Source organism: Thunnus albacares, chromosome 12 (genome assembly GCF_914725855.1).
Source record: "Thunnus albacares chromosome 12, fThuAlb1.1, whole genome shotgun sequence".
In the NCBI taxonomy this organism is placed as follows: domain Eukaryota; kingdom Metazoa; phylum Chordata; class Actinopteri; order Scombriformes; family Scombridae; genus Thunnus; species Thunnus albacares.
Window position 1 is genome coordinate 5,484,113 of NC_058117.1, and position 22,214 is coordinate 5,506,326.

General features: G+C 39.1%; 1 protein-coding gene across 1 annotated transcript in view; it reads right to left on the bottom strand.

Annotated features, from left to right (window-relative positions):
* Positions 1 to 22,214, bottom strand: part of pappa2 (pappalysin 2) — a 76,360-nt gene that overhangs the window by 31,589 nt on the left and 22,557 nt on the right. Inside the window, exons 6-15 of the mRNA XM_044367468.1 lie at positions 20,494 to 20,633; positions 20,071 to 20,224; positions 19,037 to 19,229; positions 17,795 to 17,928; positions 13,022 to 13,204; positions 11,431 to 11,734; positions 7,659 to 7,787; positions 7,463 to 7,548; positions 2,617 to 2,813; positions 517 to 630 (exon numbers count right to left, since the gene is read on the bottom strand). Coding sequence (XP_044223403.1) covers positions 517 to 630; positions 2,617 to 2,813; positions 7,463 to 7,548; positions 7,659 to 7,787; positions 11,431 to 11,734; positions 13,022 to 13,204; positions 17,795 to 17,928; positions 19,037 to 19,229; positions 20,071 to 20,224; positions 20,494 to 20,633 — 1,634 coding nt within the window. The remainder of the gene's footprint in view (positions 1 to 516; positions 631 to 2,616; positions 2,814 to 7,462; positions 7,549 to 7,658; positions 7,788 to 11,430; positions 11,735 to 13,021; positions 13,205 to 17,794; positions 17,929 to 19,036; positions 19,230 to 20,070; positions 20,225 to 20,493; positions 20,634 to 22,214) is intronic.

Consider the following 22,214-nt stretch of genomic DNA (forward strand, 5'->3'; position numbering starts at 1 on the left):
AGTGAGTAAGTGATCTATGTATGATTGCAAAATTATTATTATTCCTTCAAATGCCAGTATTTTAATAACTTATGAACCTTTTAAATGTTTAATTATGAATGATGAGTTAATTATACAACACTTTGTCTTAGTAAACTAGTAATGATCATTATTGAGTGATTTCTATGATTAGTACCCTTGCAGTCAAAAATAAAAGCGCAAATGTAAATAAAGAATACGTAGAGGGTTAGTCATGATTTTGTAATCATCTACAGACCATTAGTACTGAAAATTCACAGTTGACCTTAAAAATTAGTAATTATGGTCACCAATGCATTGTATCAATCATGCAGTTGTTAGAAAGTAAGGAATGTGTGCGTGTGTTGGGGAATGAGCCAGCAGTCTGTGTGCAAGGCCTTTCAGTCCCAATTTATAAAGTATTGGAAAGTGTTGGAAGCTGTTGAAAACAGAGTAGCCACCCACAGTCGTTCAGTGGAGGAGAAAACAGATACAGTATGTGCACACACACACACATACCCTCAGCCAAAACGAATGTTCCAGGTCATTATTTGCGTCGGACAGGGCCGTACAAGGGAACCAAGCGTCGGTGGGAGGGTTGTCACTCACCTCCAGGAGCTGGTACCTGCAAAGCTTCACAGACAAGACGGGAAATACACAATGCTATGCAATGAATAATAATAATAATAAGTAATCTACACTCTGTGCTCAAATAGTCTTTAACATGAAAACATGTGAAATATATTTTCCAGATTACGGGAAATAAGTGGAAAGTAAGGGCATTGTTGTTAGGGATGGTGGGTGGGCATGGAGATTTTCCAGGTTCTATTCTCATCTCATCTACCAATGTTTCTTCTGCATGAGTGTGAGTTTACATCTTTTAAGTGCCCGTCCACTTAAAAATGTGTTTTGCTTAGAGTATTTATTCTGCTAAAGGAGGAAAGTTTCTCTGTGCTTAGTTCAAATCTCAGTTTGAGACGTGTTTATACAAGTATGATTTGTGACATCACAACTAGTTTGGAAGCAGTCTGGAGTGATATATTCCTCAAACCATGACCAAATTATTACCTCGATGTTTTATTACATTATCACATGATTTACACATATTATACTTTATGGTGGAACAATGCTATATTGTACTAATTACATAAATTCTATTTTGTGCCTTGAAAAGAACCCAAACTCTCTGGTACTGAAACGTTCAACGGACCATGCTGACTTCATTTAAGACTCTTTGATCTGTTTTGTTTATTGCACCTTTCCTCATACAGACAGTGTAGCATGAAAAAATGCCAGGAGGTTTGCCAGTTTTGAGATGCTGGAACCAGTGTGTCAGACACCAACAATCCTCCCTTGATAAAAGTGGCTTAAATCATGTTCCTTGCCCAGCCGAGCAGAACTTGCCTAACCCCGCGTCTCTGTTGTTTCTTCTTCATTTGTACGTGACCTTCTGTTAACAGGAACAAGGTTGACGTGAGCACACTTGTGACATGATTTGGCATATCGGCAATGATGGACCTGAGAGGCCTCATGTGATTACATTTTATGGGAGATGTCAGAGCTGGATAATGATTGATGTATTTTCTACTACAGTTGTAAAAAGAAAGGAGGGAGTTACGCTGTGTTCAAAGTTGTTGTGCTGTCTGTCATAGTAGGTTGTGCCAAAAAAAAAAAGTTATGTGCAAAGCCCTCCCTCCTCAGGTTTGTCTTTACCAGTCACTGCTCAACCGCGTTTTAATCAATAATGTGCTGCCTCATTACAGGTCACTGCAACCTGAAAAGTTTTGTTACCCTCTGTTACCCCCTCTTTTTTCATTTTTGTCTGGTATGTAAATACAAGGCTCTTTCTAATACAAGGGCTTTTGAGTCACTAAATTAAAACAATGTTGGTGTGCAGCACTCCAGTCAGTGCAAGGACAAATTATGCTCCATCTTGAATTTTAGACGTATTGTATTAATTATTAATGGAACTTAATACATCTGCAATCCATTAGAATGTGTGTTTTTGTTACTTTGTATACACCTGTTTGTCTGGTTTATAACATTTGGTTTTCACCATCAGAAGTTTTATTAGCCCCATATTTCTGAAATTGACTTTTCACTTAAATAGCCAGTCAGGACCATGATTTGTACAGTACCTAATACAGAGTATGATGGTTCAGCATCAGGGCTAGCACAGCACTGCATATCTAGAGTCTTTCTGTCTCTTGATATACACCAGTAGAGATGTGAAGTAGCAGGCTGTGTTGGTAGAAGATAATGTGTAATGTGAGTGAGAGAAAACTTTCAAATGGTCCATCTTCCAGGCTCTGAATATTCCATCATAGGAGGATTTAGTCATCTGGTCAAGATTTTGAGAATTTATGCAGAACTTGTTTTTTTTTTTTTGTGGTCAGGTTCAGGACGGGGCCTCAATGAATTGGACCAAACTGTGACCAAAATTTAAGGCCTACAACCCAGACAAAAATGGTACAGAGATTAATACATCTTCAAATCTGCTGAATCGACCAAGTTGTTTAAAAATGCAGCCAGCTGCTCACATTTTTGCCCCATAATTGCCACAACGGTCTTATCGTCATCTGGAAGTCCTTTATGTGCCCTGTGGTTCATACTTCATACCTTGGTGAGTGATGGCTCGCCGGTGGCAGCGTCGGCAGGGCAGAGGTTGGGGTCCTGGTGAGAAGCTGTGGCGGTGGATGCCCACTGGTCTATGTAGCCCAGTGGTGTGAAATAACCACAGTCCTGAACACTGGAGCCCCGCTCAAACTCCTCACAGACACCGTCACCGTCAAAAACATAACACTGACTGGGTTCACCTTTGGAAGACGGAGAAGAGAATGAGAGAGGAGGATTTATGAAAGAATATAAAGCCTGGTTTCTTAATCTGGCAGGGTAAACACTCATCCCCCACTGTTAGACTCCCATCCAAATCTCTTTGTCAGTGAACCAAATCTGAGCAAATCTATTCTGTATTTTCGTTGGCCACTTTTAATGTTAGCCCTGTCAACTCAACCATATCAGACTCTCTGTGCTGTCAACGGACTGTAAATGATGGTAAGAAATGAACTTTGACTTCAATTAATTATTTGGGATCACAACAATTTTGTAATGTTAATAGGCAGGAAGAGAACCTAATATGTGCCTTGGCCAGTTAGTTTGATCCCACAAGCACCTCAACAGGCCATGGGTATCTATAAGTCACCTGGTGAAAACAGCCGCATTATGTGATACAAAGAACTGTCAAAGCAATGCTCAAAACTCGTTCCAAGTCTAGCGGAAAGAAAAAAAACAGTGACATGCAGGAAAGTATTCATTTCGCTATTAGTGGGTCTTTTTTATCTATTCAGCTCAGCTTTTATCAACTTTCAAGAATTCAATTACATTAAGCAGGGGACAAAAAAAACAAAAGCAGCCAATAACGGTCCGTGGGGGTTGAAAGTAGCTCCAGGGTAATAAAAAACTATTTAATTCACCATTTTATGATTATTTTATGGAATTTTGTCATTACTGGACAGCTGACAGGAAATGATTGCTGCCTCTTTTTAGGCGATTTGTCAAAACTGCATGAATTTTAAAGACTACTGAATTAAAAGGAAATTGTAAGTGAATATATGTTTTCATGTACTATATATTTCACCAATCCTTCAAGCTATTCCAGCACTTTTGATCAGCATCTGCTGGTCTGCATCACTATGCAAAAATACAGAGATGTAGTTAAAAGCTCTGGAAAATGCTAGTAAGTGGACATTGAGGGATAGTTTTTTTTCTTTAAGAATGAACTTTCATGCTCAAAATTTTTGTGTTTTTGGCCTGATTTTGTTGCATTTAGTGTGAAGTGAACTTGCAGCAAACCTCTCAATCTCTTTAGTAATGTGCCATGGAATAAGGTCAAAGACGCTTTAGGATTTTGGTAAAAGGTAAAAATAACATTTAGTGAAAACACCCTAATGATTGCAGTAAAACTTGATAAAATCAGTCTTTGGTCATACTTTATTTCCCCATAGGTTATTGTAATGTGCTTCTTGGCCAGCAGGTCTGGCAGTAATTCTGAGCCAGTGTATAGGGTATAGGAATTTTGGACTTATAGCTGGAGGAAACAAACTAAACTAACATACTTCCTGTTACACAGCTGCACCTGAGCTATGAGCAGAGATTGTGTGAGCAATGGAATAAGGGTATTGATAATAATGTGCTGCAGCAGTCTGTCACAAAAAGAGTGGGAAGCATAAGCTGAACAACAGCTTGTAATGCAGCAGCTATTCATAATAAGGGCGGAAAACATCACACACTTCAGAAGTTTGGCCTAATTAACATCTGGACAGAAGTTAGACAGACAGAGTCGTGTCAGAGAGTCAGCGCTACACAATTGGCTTCAATTAGTTTACGGAAACATGTTTCTGATAAAAAAGAAAATTTGGCCTAGACAGTTCAACGCCATATTGTCATCCCGAGTTCATTTGGCAATATTACACCAAGTGAACTCACCAAACACTCCACCCCTGCTTTGACAACACCTGTGTAAATTATTAAGTCTTTTTAATTCCAAGTCTTGTATTTATCAAGCTTCACAAAAGAGGACTGATTGACAATCTTCGCCTTGACTATTAAGACCATCTGTTTTTTATTTAAGGTCTGCATGCTGTAACCATATTGTGCAATTGAACCTTTATTTAATCAGGCAGTGTAAAAATTAAATTAAAAATCTGTAAAATCTATTAAAAACAAAAACCTAAAAGAAGCATTTCTCAATAACTTTAACAAACGCAGTTTTTCTGTCGCCTGTGTGTGACAAAAGCACTAAAAAAGTAGTTGGTGTGGTAACTGAACTATGCAGAACTACAACACTACGGTAAATTGTATAAACACAACAAAACAGAGCAAGAAGAACAGGCAAGCCAGTTTGGCAAAGTGGGAGTTAACTGGGTCAAGCAAATGTGGCAAGAAAACCCAAACAAATATTCTGTCTATGACTAACAAGTACGACTGAATAATTGGTTTTAAGTGTTGCAATTTGTAAAAACCTGTTTTTGCCAAATTGTTTTCCTTCCTAGTCATGATGTGTTTTATTGTAAAACAAGACATGTAATAGTTTCAGTCACGGCATGGCTAGTGGGAGAGAAGGGGAGAGGGGGGGTCGGTCTCCGCTTGTTTCCCCTTGACAAATAAATGGACTGGATGACGGAAATTTTAGACCCGTAACAAGCTCTCGTAACACAAACCCTTACACCACATATTGAATAACTACCATCCAGCTGCTAGTGGAAACGATACACAGCCTAAAAAGGAAACAGCTAACGAACTTACTCAGCTGACTTGTCACATCATCTCCGCAATATTAGGGTATATCTCTGAAATCACCAAAAAAGTCGGATATGATAAAAGCCATACTTATTCAACTTAGGATTTGGCGAGTGAGGAAGTATTGGGGAACATTCTGTATGGAGGATGAATTTGAAAGCTGTGGAGGAACACCACATACCACAACAGTAGAGCTGATTTCTCATGTCATGGTGGTTAATAACTGCTCTCATTCAGCCCGAGTTGTTCAATCACAAACAGACATTTGGACGGACAATATTCTGTGTGTGTCTGTATGTGTGTTTGTGCAGGTAAACGTGAAACTCCGGATGTGACATTATAAAACCATGCATGTCGATGTGATTCATGTTCTCGATGCTCTCTGTCTGGTTTTACTCTAGCACGCTGCACTTTTTGAATGTGTTTACCAAATATAAGGGTCAAAAAACACATGTTGAGTGAGGCAAAGTCTTCAGCCTTCTGCTTACAATGTTCTGGGTAAACTCCCTTCCATATTGTGTTTTGAGGCTTCTGTTGTGGCCTGTCTGCATGCCTCAGACTGGGCGAGGGTGCAGACACAAAGTATTGTTGTGCTGTGGTGGAATCACAAACGATGGGGGCACTCTCTGTGGCTTTTTTGTTTGTTTTTTGCCGTGTTATGCTGCATGTTTTTGGTACTATTTACTGCTTTTTAACCACCTGGCCCAGGGTGAGCTGAGCAACTTTTGGCCATAAACTCATGGGAAAAACAGTATATGAGATTCATATCAAAAGGAATCTTTTTGGATACTTTGCAAAGATCTTACACAAGAATGATAGATAGAGACATGGTAGTTACTGTTATGTTAAACAGTCACGGCAAACTTACAATCCAGCATTACTACTACTGTATATGGTGCATTATACTCATGCAGTTACAGATTAGAGTGAAAAACATGAACTAAAGCATAAACACATGACGTATAATAGAATATGCAGGTCAGAGTTTAAAAGTTTAAGAGCCTTAACAGGTGAATCTTTGTTCAGTAACTATCTCTTGAACACCCACCAAGTTGTTTTCTGGCAAACACATGACTCACTGGGCCACAAATTAACTGTTTCTTAATGTTTCTCATCTTACCATAAATCTTTGGTTGTTTATTCTAAGAACGAATCGTGCATTCTTGCCTCAACCTCACCAAAGTTAACCTGGCATAAACCCTAACCACAGTTGCTCTTTCCTAATTCTAAGCTTCTTGTTGGGTTAAAAAAAAATGTTGCCAAGAATGGACAAGAAATAATGAACCCCTCCACCCCCGCCCCCTTGCATGATTTGATTTTGGCGGTCGGAACTACAAGGTGGCCTCCAATCACTTAACTATGGGGTCATTGTACAACAATTGTCAGAAGCAAAGGCTTTTACAGCTGGTTATGATCTCTCTCACTGGGGAGTGCTGGCTGACTGTTGCAGATGTGATTTGATAATAAAAAACATATTACTTACTTTAGCATATCAGACAAAATGAAAAATGGCAACAATGTCTAAAACACAACTGATATTGTGTGCTGATTTTTTGCAAGTGTCCAATCCAAAACCACAACATGATCTTTGATAAAAATCAATAGACTTCATTTATCAATATTCCCAAGCCTGTATTGATTGCTTTGAATCTTAAAAAGGCCAAAGATTATTTAATAAAGGAAACATGCCTGACATGTGTTTTGAGACTAAAGAGTGTACTTTACTGCTGAGTGTGTTTTTCTGCCGTTTCTTTGCCAGCCTAATATCAAAACGCTTCAGATTTCTAAACAAGACTTGTGACTTAGCGAACCAAAAACTTCACTTTTACCCTTCTACTCATCTGTTTTCTCTTATGTTCTGTGATGTTACATTAATGGTTTGTGGAATCAATTCAAGCCTGAAACTTTTATGTCTTGTAAATTAAATTTGATTGGTTTCATTTTTTTATTCTTAATGCTGCTGCATGCACAAATGAGAAATTTCTGGCTATTTTGTGACTGCTCTTTTACACCAAATGTTTATATGGTGTTCATGTTTCTCATGAGAGAGAGGGCAGAGTTGTTGGGTTTGATGTATGACAATAAAATAGTATTGCCATTGCACTGACTGTTACGCTGTGTGTAAATCCAAGATGGAACACAAACCTATTTCCTGGGACTCACTCACCGTTACAGTTGAAGCCCACCTCCTTGTGGCACTTCTTAGTGCATCCGTCACCATCCAACAGATTATTGTCATCACACTCTTCTGTCCTAAAGAGAGAGGACCATCATCATTTTTATTTTCCATTACCACTTCCATGTCAACATTTAAGTGGCCAACATCATCAGTCACATAAAAACATCAGATTAAGTGCACTGACCCCTGTATGAGGCCATCCCCGCAGTAGGACTGCCCATTGGTGTAGAGGAGAGTTGGGGAGGGATCGCTGAGAAGACCGTTTGCCTCCACCTGGATCGTGTACTGGTACTTTACTCCCTGCTTTACAGAGCTGCAGAGGAGGGGAGAGGAGAGGAGAGGAAATTGTTTCGTGAGTGTTTGAAATTGTAAATTTTTTTTGGCACAGTAAAATTATTAAGTAGAATGTTATGTTCTTCAGAGGAGCAGTAAGCAAGACTTTATAATCATATAATCTTTACAGGCTTGTTGATCAATACCAATGACTCATTCAATACAAAATTACAAAAATATTGCGGTTATTGGTGCATGTGGTGTGGTGCATGACATAATACCTCCTTGCAAATGTGCAAAATTGCTATGATTGTTCCCCTAATAAATACGTTCTTCACTTATCCTAGTGGATTCTGCTCATGGGATTGGTGCAACAAAAGTGGGACTTGTAACCTTGCAGTGTTCAGTGACCTTAAAGCCACCGCAGCAGGAAGTGTACGTGTAATGATAGCTTGGCTCCAGTGTCGGGACTATTGATCTGTTTTGGTGGGCTGTGTCTATAAAAAGAGCCTCCTCTCTGTTTTCCCAGCACAGATCTACTGCTTCTGTGTCTACATTAACCAGGAGAAGCACAAATCACTCAGTATCTCAGGTGTGTCCGGTTTCTCCAGCCTCTACAAATTTCCTTTATAAATTATGGATCAGAGAAGGAAATGAAGATTTTGAAAATCTCCCCACCTCCCTATTCATCTGCACTGTATCTATATTTGGCTATATCCTCCTCACTTCCAACCTTGTGCCACAGCTCCTTCTCTCACTGCTTTCAGAGGCCTCTCATTGGTGAGGTTTGGGTCATGTTTTTCCCCTTTGCCTCTCTTTCTGAACTATATCTCCTCGGCTACAATTACAATTGCATTATAGTACAATATTGCTTTTCATGAGCTGCAGAAAAATAGATGCTGCTTTGATCCTCCTTGTTAGCACTTAACAGTCTACAGCTACACTAGGGGCTCGGTGAGGCTGTACTTAGGCACAGTCATGCTTTGACCTAAAGGCTAATGTCAGCATGCTAATATGCTCACAATGACAACACTATGATGTTTAGTGGGTATAATGTTTCCCGTTTTCATCATCTTAGTTTAGCCTGTTAGCATGCTAACATTTGCTAATTAGCACTAAACATAAAGTACAGCTGAGGCTGATGAGACTGTCTTTAGTTTAGCAGGTATTTATACCCAAGTATTGGACAAATTAAAATGTTGACCTGCTGATAGTGCTAGATGACATGTCAAGGGATTATCAAAGTTATCACAGTTCATCCTGAGGTTGACATAAATGTGTGTAACAAATATCATGACAATTGATCCAATAGTTGTTGTAACATTTCACTCAAAACCTCATGGTAACTTAAGTAAGGGGATCACCAAAGGCATTAGGATGCATCGCCTGGTAACCATGAATGTCTGTACAAAATCTTGTGCCAATCCATCAAGTAGATGTTGAGATGTTTCAAATTATAGTTGAAATATTTGACCTGCTGATGGCACTAAATGAAAGGTTAGGGGATGACCAACATTATTAGGATTCATCGTCTGGGGACCATGAATGTCTGTCATGGCAAGCTATCAAATAGTTGTTGAGATATAGGTATTATAGTCTACCACTGTCATTGCCTGTCACATCCCTAGAGCCATGCAGTAAGCATGGCTAAAAACAATCAAGAAAATGTAGAGAGAAACACTGAGTTAACTGCACACTTACAATGTAGGCAACCTTCCCTGAAATCCACATAATGGTAAAAACAAATGTGTTTAAAATTGCCACAACTACTCATTATGCTTGTTGTGGGACATGAATTTTCAAGAAAAGTTAGTCATATAATCCAAAGAAAACAAGATGACTTTGTGACAACATAACACAGCATATCACATGATATTACACTGAAATCAAAGGGATTTTTGTTTTTACCAAATTTGTGTTGTTTTGATTTTCCTAGCTTAATTCTTAGGAAATCATTGATTTGGTTTTTCTCTCTCTGTATTCTTCTCAGTGAGCCTGTGCAGACCATGGTGCAGGTTCAGCAGGAGGAAATGGCTAAGCACCAGCTCCAAGCAGTCACTGGTGTTTATGGCCTCTGCTGCTCACATTTGGTTCATATTCAAAAAAGAAAAGAAAAAAAAAAAAAGCTTCTGCTTACTTTTCCTCACCTCTGCTGTGGTTTCGTCTCCTTCTGTCCCTTCTTACCCTTCCTCACCTCTCGCGTCTCCTTCCCTCACCTGTTCTCCACTTTATTCCTCATTTCTTTTCTTCTCTCACTCCCCTCTTTTGTGTGTCTCTCTGCTTATCTCCTCCAATTCTTTATTTGTTGGTCCCCCTCACGCCTCTTCTTTTTCATCTTCTCTTCCCTCCATTATCCCGCCCTCTCTTGCTCCCTCTCCCTTCTCTTCCAAACTCATTGCTCTCAAACACTCTATTCTCCTCACATCAACCCCACTCTGCCCTCCACAGTCCCACATAACTCAATTCCCACCGGTTCTTACATCTTTTTGCACTTAGACACAGCTTGTGTAACATAGGAGACGTGTTCCCTGAAAAATAAACTGTTTTTGAAGCTGTGTCCACCTAACATCCGCCCTGCTCTATAAAACAGCAACAGCTTCTCAGAAATTCAGAGTGCCACAGCATTTGAAATCAGCCCCAAATGATCTGTAATCATGTGACACGACTGTCATATCATGGCAGGTTCTTATCAGTTTCTGTGGAAAAGTTGTATCAGAAAAACATGTGAGTAGAGAGATTTAGGGTCCTTTTAAGGGAGGTCTGCTATTTGGTGAGATGAAAAAAAAAAACTGGCTTGTGGCTTTACATTTGGATTCCGGTAATCATTTGGACACCCCGCAATACAAGGCGGAATACAAACTGATTCAACTTAGCCCTGAGACTTCAACAGGCTTTTGATTGAGTATATGGTTGTTGAAACAGATTTGGATCCGTGGCCACAGCTCGGCATCCCCATGTTGGAAACATTTGTGTTTTGAGCTTTTCAAACAGAACCAGACCCACACACTTTTGAGAGACAGATAACCAGGAATTAACAGATCTGAGGACACACACACACACACACACACACACACACACACACACACACACACACACACACACACACACACACACACACACACCACACACACACACACACACAGAGGTAAGCTGTGGAATTTGCACTCCATGCTGGCCCTAACTAACTTTTTTTTTTAACCTCCGTCTTATTTTTCTCTGAGCTGTGGGCAGTGTGTGTGTGTGTGTGTGTGTACCCAGCATTAGCAGTTGGCACAGCCTCCATGTTATAAATATTCATCTATACCTGACAGAAAACGAGACTGGTGAACTTGCCTCAGGTGGAGTCCAGGGTATTTTAGGGAGGTTTGGGCAGAAAAACAACACACCTGTCAATTCATATTACGCACTGTGGTAACCTCCTGCATAGCTGGTTGTTTGATTCACGGACAAAGTATGTCTCTCTGAGCACATTTAACAGCAACTCAAAATTGTAATTCTCCAGCTGGGGTCACTATAACAATGTCGATGAAGTTACAGCAAACACTGAAAGCATTACTGTAAAGCTTCCTGAAGCTGTGTTTTCTTATTTTGTTGAACAATTTATGATCACTGTCTTCTTCATGTAGATATTTTTTGAAAATGAATGAATAATTATGGCTCCACAAGCACCTGGTGACATTTACCTGTCAGTGAATGTCTGCTGGGTCTGAGGTGACGGGGCTTTGCTGGTGAAGGGCGGCTGCCGGTGAATCCGATACAGCAGAGGTTGGCAGCCGGAGCACAGAGGGCTGCCAGGGCCTGAAGACAACATGGCAGCATCAATCTCCATCTTCTCATCGAAGGTGCAGAGCTTTATGGCGGCGATGGCGACGTTGTGGGTGTTGAGGCGCAAGGTGAGGGGCATGTCACAGAAGACGTGCTGGGGTCCAAGGTTAATGGTTTTCTCCGATTCTGTGATGAGCTCTACGTTGGCTATGGCTGGGTTATCTGTGGCAGGGAAAGATATATGTTGGATATATACAGTAGATGTTGCTCAATTCCAAAATCATTTGCTGTCACTTTTACACCTCGTCTACAAAGAGATAAAGAACTAGTGATGTATGTATCTCACTATAAAGAAAGGACTCTCTGTCTGTCTGTCTGTCTGTCTGTCTGTATGTATGTATGTGTGTCCTTTGCATATCTCAAGAACTGTTCATCCGATCGACTTCACCCTTGGCGAGAGTATTGCTTAAGACTCAAGGAAGTGCAGTGTTGAATTTGGTGCAATTTGGACACGCAACACATTTGAACGCATTGAAGCAGCAATACTGGAGGCCAAACAATCAGCCCATTCTGAACAGGCACATTTTGAATGGGCACTGCACTAGTTATATATCAACTTTAGCTTTGTTTTACACTAAACAGAAAAGTTATTTTTGATGGGCAGAAAACTGAAAGCAAAAGTCCTATACATGTATTCAAAGACAACTGCAACATGAGTGGCTGTTCATTTATGATCCCAGTTGATGATCAGTATTAACAATAAGAAACTGCCTTAAAAATATTCTGGGTAGAGAAGAAAAAGAAAGTTAAAGATTCAGGACTCTGGTTGAAGTAATCTCAAAGCACCTGTTGCTAAACAGTCACCTGCTCGGCTCTGTCCACAACTGAAAGTCTTTAAATTTTGTGAGTTTGGGGTATCAGGGCACTGGCTACATCGATTTCTGCATCTGTTTTCAAAACGAGGCTTTTGGGTGCCGAAATATTACGTCATTTACTGTCTATGCATGGCTTAGTAACCCTCACCAGACACTGTTTACACTTCCAGTCTCTAAGCCTTTAACCACAAAATAACTCCTTTTTTTAGAGATTCCCAACTGCACACTGCTCTCTTGCTGAATAATTTAACACATCCCCTGCTGCCCTAATTAAATGTAACTGACATAATCAATAACAAATTTCAGGCACATATTTTTATGTACACGGAAGTGTAATTGATTAAATAAGCCACTTTTTACGATGATGGACCAAGTGTTTCTCCTCAGATTTCTTTCAGCAGTTGGAAGTAAATATTCTTTGTCTGGAGGCTGATGCATCTCAGTGGCGAACTGAAATTTTACATTTAAAGTTTTGGTAAACTGATGAGCTTCACAATATCATTAGTTGAGATGCAAAGCTCATTATTTTTGCTTAGACCAGCCTTTTCTGTTTTTCCACTGCTCGTTCCTGAATTATATAATTTACACTTCTGTTCTTAAAGTGCAAATATTATTATTATGGAGTGAGACTTACTTGTAGAGATGTAGGTGACCCAGAGGGTTAGTGCGTGTGGGACAATGGGGTAGAGAAATCTCAGTGTGAGGGTGCAGCCCTCTGTGTCGGGACATGGTGATGTCACATTGGTGTCATAAAGGCTGAGCTCAGGACTCCACGCCTGGAGACTGGGATCACACGGCTGCTCCACATCAGGTGGGCCTGGGGTTCAATAACATCACACAGACAGACAGACAGACACAGACGGACACTGTTAATGACTGTGTTTGTCTCCTTCAATCAGACATCAAGATGAACCCCTGCACAGTGCCCAGCAGTTAGAGTACTGTGATGACTGTGCAGGCCAAGGCATATATCTGAATACCTGTGTTACTGGCAAGTTTCAGGACAAGGATTTTCCCCTTAAAAAAATCTTCTGTTAACACAGTTCATGGGCTATTGGCTTGTTGTGAAGCAGCACCACCATCATTTGCAATTTGTGTGTGTGCATGTTTTTCTACATTTTGGGAATTTGTGCAACGTAAACAATGAAACTGAACTGGTCAAATGCAAAAAAAAACCATAGAGGCTCACAACAATGACCAGATATGTATGTGAATCTTTATGTATGTTAGCAGCAGTCTATCATTAATCAGCACATTTGTCTGAGTGTCAAAATATTCATCGCACGGCTGGTGTTACTTTGAACTATTAACGGCCCTGAAAACGTGTTTTCCCAGTCAGCCTGTTACTGTAAGAGACGGAATCCTGAATCTATGAATACACAATGTTCAGCCAAAGTAAAGTATGATGCTTTGTATTTCTGTGCATCTACCAAAATATATCAATATTTGAATATGACAGTTGTGGGGTGGTTACCTTATGCTGCCAAGTAGATGCCACTGTTGATCAAACCACATCCACACAGTGCTGATGAAGCAGACGAAGCAGATTAACTGAATTTTAGTCCTAATAAATAATTCTGAAATGTATTTTTGTGGTGTCCTGTCTTCCCCTCGATATGTCTTGTCCACTTCTATTTAGTGGTGACTGATTTAATACATTTTCCAGTATTATTTTTACAGTAGCAACTATCAGCAAACTCACTCTCATAAGTAACAAGAGAGAGCAGAATTTTCCAGATGAAAAAGTAAGAAGTTCTGCTCTCTTATTTAAAACATGGCCCACATTCAAAAACACAGTAGTCACTCCATTACACCGGGCTAATGAGTTGTTAATTATTACTGTGTTAGTGATTAGCACAATTGAATCACATTACAGTGGTGTTATTATCAGCTGTCGCAGGTGAAAGCCAAATAAAATCATCATGTTAATGAGGTGTTACATATTTCACACCCACTATGATCATCCATGTGTGGAAACACCACGGATTGCCAAACTGTCAGAAAGACAAAGAACACCAGGTAAATGATGTCAAGATTGGCAACAACTACTGTATAAGCTGCAAATTCTGTAGGCTTTTGCCATTTCTTAGTTTCCTACATTCTCACAGCTATTTAAGCACTGCAGTAGATATATTGATAAAATCATCAATATTAGATTAAAACTTCTTTCTAATGTATTAATTATTAGCTTGGGAAATACCAAATTTGAAGTATCTCCAATACTGGAAGGGAATTGGAACTACTGCCTACGTGGAGCAGGTGGAATTCATTGCAGAGTTGGTATGCTTATATAAACAACTTATAGGACATACAGTAAGATCAAAGGCATTATGTCTTATGGCTGCACTGCACTAAGTCTGGTAAGAAACCCATTCTCATCAATTTACCCACTGCTGAGCAAATTTGTTTAAGTTCATTCTTGTAAATTCAGGAAACATCCCTATTTTGCTGCAGTTAACATACCAAATGTCCATGAAGATTATACATTCATGAAAGTCCACTATTTGCCATTGAAAGCTGCACTAACTGATATTTTTTATAGTAACAATGAATAAAAAGTCACGCGTATTGGCAAATCCAGCGAGAATTACCACCCAACTTTTCAGCTCCAGCCAGTTCTACAGAGATCTGTAGTCTATTTTGGATTATTGTTTTAGTTTTCCTGCCCACAACTCCAATCTCATCAGCCTCATTTCCAAGTTGACACAAACACAACTTCAGTGGGTTGAAGATGTTGTTCTGTGTCTGCTGGTATGCAGCTGTTTGCTAACACATTTGCCATAACAACTTCGGAGGGTGATAATACGTTAATGTTGTGTTTTTATCTCGTTCCGCTGCCCCTCTGTGGTCATAAAATGCATTAATGAAGTTTTAAAATTTCCACATTACATTTTTAGAAACCAGAGATTATTGAAGTGTTGCATTTGAATGTTTTATGAAAAAGCTTGTTGAAACACACAAGAGAATAGTCACAGATATTTATCTAATGACTGTATCACTGCATTAAATTGTCTAAATCAACTATCCCAGGCTTCTTTTTACATTCTAGCACATTCAATGTTTTCCATATTAATTCATGCATGTTTATGAACACAGTTCTGTATGCTAGCTGTCTTCATGCAATATATGAGCTATAATTGGCAAGGACTATTTTCACATGGTCAAATAGAACAAATGGGATTCTTCACAACCTTTACAAAAGTAAGTTTTCTGTTTATTGTTTTACAAACAGTCTGCATAGATGAACACCTCCTGTATAGAAATGAAGCAAGTATGCACTCATACTGTTTTAATCTTGTCCTTGTGTTCTGGTGTGTTTCTTCTGTTATTGTATATTATATTTCATATATTTATTTCATGTATTAGTTTAAGCATTGTCTTAACACTTTTGTTTCTGCAAACTCTACATACTTTTCTTACACTTTGCTTGTGTTGTGTTTAATGCTTTTGTTATGTTTAATATTCTTGAAGTTCTATCAGATTATTACTTTGGCTGCAGCCACAACTCATTTCCTCCACAGGTATCATACATTCAGTCAGTTTAGAAATGTGACATTAGCTTTTCAGTCACTCTTTACGGGAATGGACTTTACCCTCCATTCCCTCTCCCTACTCTGTCATTCGTGGCAGTACAATAAGCAATGTGACGCACCTTTAAAAGCTTACTTTAAACGTCCTTATTTTGATTAAAACCCACTTTAATGCTTGACGCAGCACATAAACCAGTTTAATCCCTCTCAACAGGGGAACAAGCTCTGGTTCCCTCCCTCAGCCTGAAAACTGACTCAAACCCATCAAGGCTGTGGCAAAGTTAACATTTGGAGGAGATGTAAACTGACAATTTGCCAACAGTTCTTGCCAACAGTGTTTTGCCATTAAACTTATGTTTTGTGTTGCCAACTATGATATCCACATTGAATTTGCCCAATTTCCTCATTCCCGTTCCCTGCTGAAGGCGATATTGCCCATCTCCGCTGGCTGACAAAGTGACCCCAAGCATCATGGTCTTTAGAAGTGGGAAAGAGTGAAAAGGGAGCCAGGGAAGCCAGCAGACTGGCTGTCTCCTCAGCTATGTGCATACCACTGTTTAGAGTAAGACTGTAATTGACTCTTTATCATCATTATGATCCCGCAGCGAAAGAAAGGGAGCCGTAATCCCCCCTGTTCCTGCTCGCTGCTTGTTTTCAGAGCATAAATTCCAGCAGAGGATTTCCACATATTTGGGTAGAGTTTCCACGGAAGAGATGGAAAGTGGTATTATGTTAGTAAGTTCATTCGTTCTTTTTTTCTGTATTTCTCCATTATTTCTGTCCTTTTTTTTTCTTTCTTCCTTAATTTCTTGTTTGCTTCCTTGTGTTTCGTTTTTTTTTTTTTCCTCTTTCTTGTTTCTTTCCCCTCACCCTACATGTCACGTCAAAGGAAACTGGGCTTCTCCAGAAATTATGATTGGAATAACAAGGACCATGTGCTTACATGAAGCGTAATGTTTCAAAGTACAGTGCTACAGGATACACTTTTTTTTTTGGCTTTTTTGTTTATGACGGAGGTTCAGTGTTTGAACAGCACCCAGACATTACCCAGAGTAGACGCTTTCCCTAATAATCCTTGTTCTCGCTTTGGCTAAAACAAGACAGAGACAGAGAGAGGTCTGTAGCTGAGGGCAATTATCATTTAATGATTTTCTGCTTTTTCCTCTTCCAGGAGCCATTAGCCTTGCACGCACCTGAAATTTACAGGGAAGAGACGTGTGTGTGTGTGTGTGTTTGTGTGTGTGTCTTTGGTGAGGAGGGGGTTGATCTCCTCTGTGGAAACAAGAGACAGAAGTAGAACTCAAGGACACAAACTCAAACCTGAAACCACCATGTTCTTTCCTGTCAATAATTATTGACAGAAGAGAAGGTATCAGGGGAAGAACTCAACTCTACAACAGTCTACTGTAGATTTTTAGTAGGAAAGATTGTTTAAAACAACAATTCGCTATCTCACTACTACCATTTTTCAGTTCAAGTTTATTTACTTGGATAAATTCAAATAGCAAAATAATTCATTCGGATTAAGTGACTAAAAAGATCTTTTCTCATAGTGAAGACTGAACTGAATGTGTTAATAATTTATGTGAGACTTTACATGCAGCTCCAACAATCATCTTCTCATCTTCCACAAGAACAATATGTCATCACCACATCTGTGCTGCAGACTGTAAAGAATCTTATTCATGTGTTATATTGTTTACGTGACTAGAAGAGAGGTGCAGTAAGTAGTAACACAAGTATAACAAATTCTGTTTGTGTGTTGTAACAAGTACAAGGCTACGATTCTGAAACACTACCCTAGTGTATACAGTATTCATCCTCTTTTTAAATACACACAGACATATACAAACACACACAGCAATTATTTGACTGACCGACGGCCTCCTCAGGTGTCCAGTAGCCTGACGTGTCACAGATGCGAGGTGAGGAAGCCTCGTAGGCGTACTGGTGGAAAACGCCGTCTTTCTCACACTCTCCACAGCTGACACCAGACACATGGAAGGAGGAACTAGCGTAAGAGAAAACAGAGCTGCTGTTCGTGAAATAGCACAGACGCTGTGGCTTTTACTTATCACAACAAGGCAGATGGGTGTCACTTTTAATACCAGAACTTCAGTAATGTTGGACCGATCTGTTTTGTATTTTTACCCTAAATGGATGGAACAGGAAAGCTGAAGGAGACCCAGAATGAGATAGAGAGACACAAGAAAAGGAATTTCAGTTTGATGACTGGTAGAGGAGGTTATGTGAGGCTGCAGTGACAACAGTATCGCAATATGTGACAATGTGCCATCTCATTTCAAAGGCTCCAACCGGGTTGAGGAATGCAGCCTTCTTCTGTCCAAATGTGGAGATATAAACCAGTTGTATTGACTGTCCCATAAGTCAGTTGTTAATTGTTCAGGTGATCTTTGTCAACTTATAAAGTTGGACCACATCATTTTTTACCATGTGTTTGTCTTCAGGTGGTCATCATGCACTGGTAAATACAAATACATGAACAAGACCAATTAAAAAAGTTATTGGAAGGTATAACCAGGCATTAGTACTGCTGATTATTGTTATTAGCAACCTGAATATGTTTTTAATCACCAGTTATTACAAATAAATTGGCTGTTACACTTTCCGCCTGTCGTCCAGCATGTAATTAAACTTTATGTCACCATTCATACTGTAAACTTATCACTGCTATACCACTTTGTAGTCCACTTGGAGGCAGATTTCTGCTGACAAGTCTTTAAGTTTAAATGTAATTCACTTGTTTACTTGTGTGAGAGTAAGGAGGCAAAACATGCAACTCACTGCTTTGAATTTTATCACTCATGACAACTGTAATCCTTTGCTAATTGTCCACTGCACGAGTCTAATTTTTGCTATACATGCCATTCATGCTGTCTTGCTTATGAGAACGAAAGTGCCTCAGTCACAGTGAAAAGTAGTCATAGGACAAGGAGAACATATTTTTCCTATGATATGGGTTTGAGGTTTGACATGTATTTATACACCATAGTTGTCCCAATTAGGATTGGTATTAAGATGAAAAAATTAAGTGCAGAAAAAAGACAAAACTCAATTTGGTGTATTTCTTAAAAAGAGAAATAATGAGGCCTTTGTACCTTTGATAGAGTGGTCCCCTTACAGGTGGCAGCCAATAGATAGAGACAGAATCTGGGCTCTGGTCAGTCACTATGGGGGCCAGAGGGATGGGGGTAGGTTGACGTTCCATCAGCCAGTTTTGGTAGAACAAGTCCAGGTAACAGTGCATCCTGGCCACTTGGTTGGGAGTGAAATGGTTGGTGCAGTTGTCATCTGATATGGTGCAATGAAATAGAACAAAGCCCAGTTAATGGATCAGGATCAAACTCTAACCTTCATCTAACTGCACTGCTAATTACATGGCTGGAAATAATTACTGCAGCTTTATTTCAAACATCTGAAGGGAGGAGGTAAGATAACACCATGTGAACACAACAGTATTGTCCTTAATTAACCTTTTTGAGCAACTAAATCAGGTAACATTCAGGACTAATAGTTCATTAATTATTTTTTTTAAAATGACTAAAACAATCACATAGTTTTGCTCTGATGACACAAAGAAACATGGATGGTGATGTAGATGCAGGGTGTCTCGAGGTAGATTAATATTTCTTGTGGTAAGCTGAAGAAAAAGTGTAGATAATGTTTGTCACAAACTGTCATTCTGATCTGGTTTACCTGTGTTTTGTGTGCAAAACCTGTTTTAGTGGTACTGTTACGTCCATTATTAATTCCAAAAGGAAATTAAAATGTTACAGTAGCCACTTGACATTATTTTAGGTAGCTTTAGGTAGTTGCTTGTATTGCTGTGTATATAGATTAAAGACTCATGACAGGCTATAACCAAGAACCATGTGTTTATATTCCTACTGGATTTAGTCTTACACAAATACAGCACTGTTTCTAATAATGTATAGTATGTTACACAGTATGTCTTCTATCATCGGTATCCTGCAAACGTTTATCTCTACAATGTCAGCTTTTCAGGAATAAAGGAGGGATTAGTTCATTTTCTTCTTTTACTGTATGTTCTAAATGATTTGGCCTGCTCTGTGGTTCATTAATGATTTTTCAACATGTTTGAAGCAAAGTAAAGAATGTTCATTCGCTGTACCTGTGTAACTCATGTAATTGTTATAAGGTGTGTCCTGGTACGTGGTGACTCCACAGGTATCGTTGACAGCTCCGGGATCATGGCAGACCTTGGATTTGGGTGTTGGGGCAGTGTCAGCACACAGATCTCCTGTCTCCATGGATGGGGTGGTCTCCTGCAAGTACACATGACAGTACTACTAGCAAATGAACACAGGAGGACTGAAAGGCTCAATCCAGGTAGGCACGTCTACAAACAGCAAATGAAGAAGTTTTTGCTTAACTTATATATCATCTTGAAGAATTGAAAGTTATTCATGTGAAGCATGTTGCAAGTATAGACATAATGGTTGAAGAGGTACAATTTACCACATAAAGTAAGCTGATACAATATACAATAAGTCACATTAACTATCATCAAGAGGAGACGATTGAACAGTCCTACCTGACATGGGTCATCACAGGATTCCCGCTCGCTCACCCCCTTGAAGACATGGTACAGTCCAAAGATGTGACCCATCTCATGGATCATAGTGTTGTGGTGACCAACTGTACCAAAGTATGATGGGTTGAGCACCATCCCGCCTGAGGATAAAAAATACAATTTGTAGTATGAGCTATATTATTAATATCTGGATATTTGTGTCTTTTGATAAGTCAGTCAGTCACAGTAAATATATTTCAAGTGACTGAAAAGTGAGTCTTCACAAGATACACGTACCACAGTGTCACCTTCTTTCATTCCACCACTTTGACAGGATGTAATAATATAGAAAACTGTCCTTCTACAGGTGAACCTGTTTATTGTCCTTTAGCAAGTCAATAAATCCCCAACAGGAAACATGAAACCATGCTGAACATGGTTACCCAGTTAGGACTGTTTTTTTTGCAAAATTTCAGGAGCATCCAACAAAACAAGCGATCACAAAAAATGTGACACTGTTGTGAAAGTTCAGATTCTAACTACCAGCTACTGTATGTGTCTATTCAACTCCATTTTCACTCTCTGCCACCACAGCAAGCTGGCATTTCCTAAAGAGAAACAGACCACCATAGTAAAAAGACTAAGCACTGTGACATTTAAAAACCAATTAGGAATGGAGTAAAACTTTAGTACTTTAAACCAAAAACAGGAAACAGAATATGGTAAGGTGGTTACGGGTGGATATGAGCCATTTTTGCCTGCTTTTGCCTCATTTTCCTAAAAACCGACAGCTACCACCACTGTCTTCCTTGTTCAGATGAAAGTGGATGGTCTTGGTGCCTGCTCCTGCACTTCTCTGAATGGAAAAATAATTATGTTATTATGTGTTTTCTGCAGGCTTAAACATGGATTAAACTATTCATTTTACTATAGAAAAATTACAAGTCTAATTAAAAATCTAAAACCAAATAAAAATTAAAATAATTAACATGGTATCCCAATGCTGGTCATTTTAATATCATGGTTTTGGGGCTATGATGAATTCTTACAAAAATGGCTTTTAAGTGGAGATACAAGTTTTCTGCAGCATGCTGATAATCGCAGAATCAAGAACAGACATGACAGTTATTGGTTTTCTAATTAGAAACAGTGTGTTCAGTGGTGAAGACATTGAACAATGAAGACATTACATATGAAGAAACTAAACAACAGGGCCTCCGGAGACGTCTTGTCATCCACTAACTTGTTTTTAAACAGGGACAGATGCTGAGCAACTGCAACAAATGTAATGTGGAAGACATTCAGTTAAACACTGAATTCAAAAGAATTAGAGTTTAATTCTAAAATATAACATAAAGTCCCTATTTAATCATTATTTAAAGCCCAGAAATATACAGCAAATATAAATGTTGTAATTATCTGTTTATCTGAGGACACCACAAAAAGGACATTTTTACCTCAAAATGGATATAAGCAGTTTATAGTGAACAAAAGCTGTCAGTTTTTATGTTATATTAATTACACAGCATAATAATTTATACACCCTGTGTGCATAGACAGCTGTTCAGATTTTGCTTCCCTTGCCTGAGATGTCCAGCTCCTCCAGTGGTGCTGTGAGCAAATACACCTATGTCTATACTCAGCTTTAAACAAATATGGATTGGCAAAGATGTATTTTTTTCCTTTTTTTCAAAGTAGTCAGAAAAATCTTAAGTTTTAAATGTAGATATCTAGATGGAACT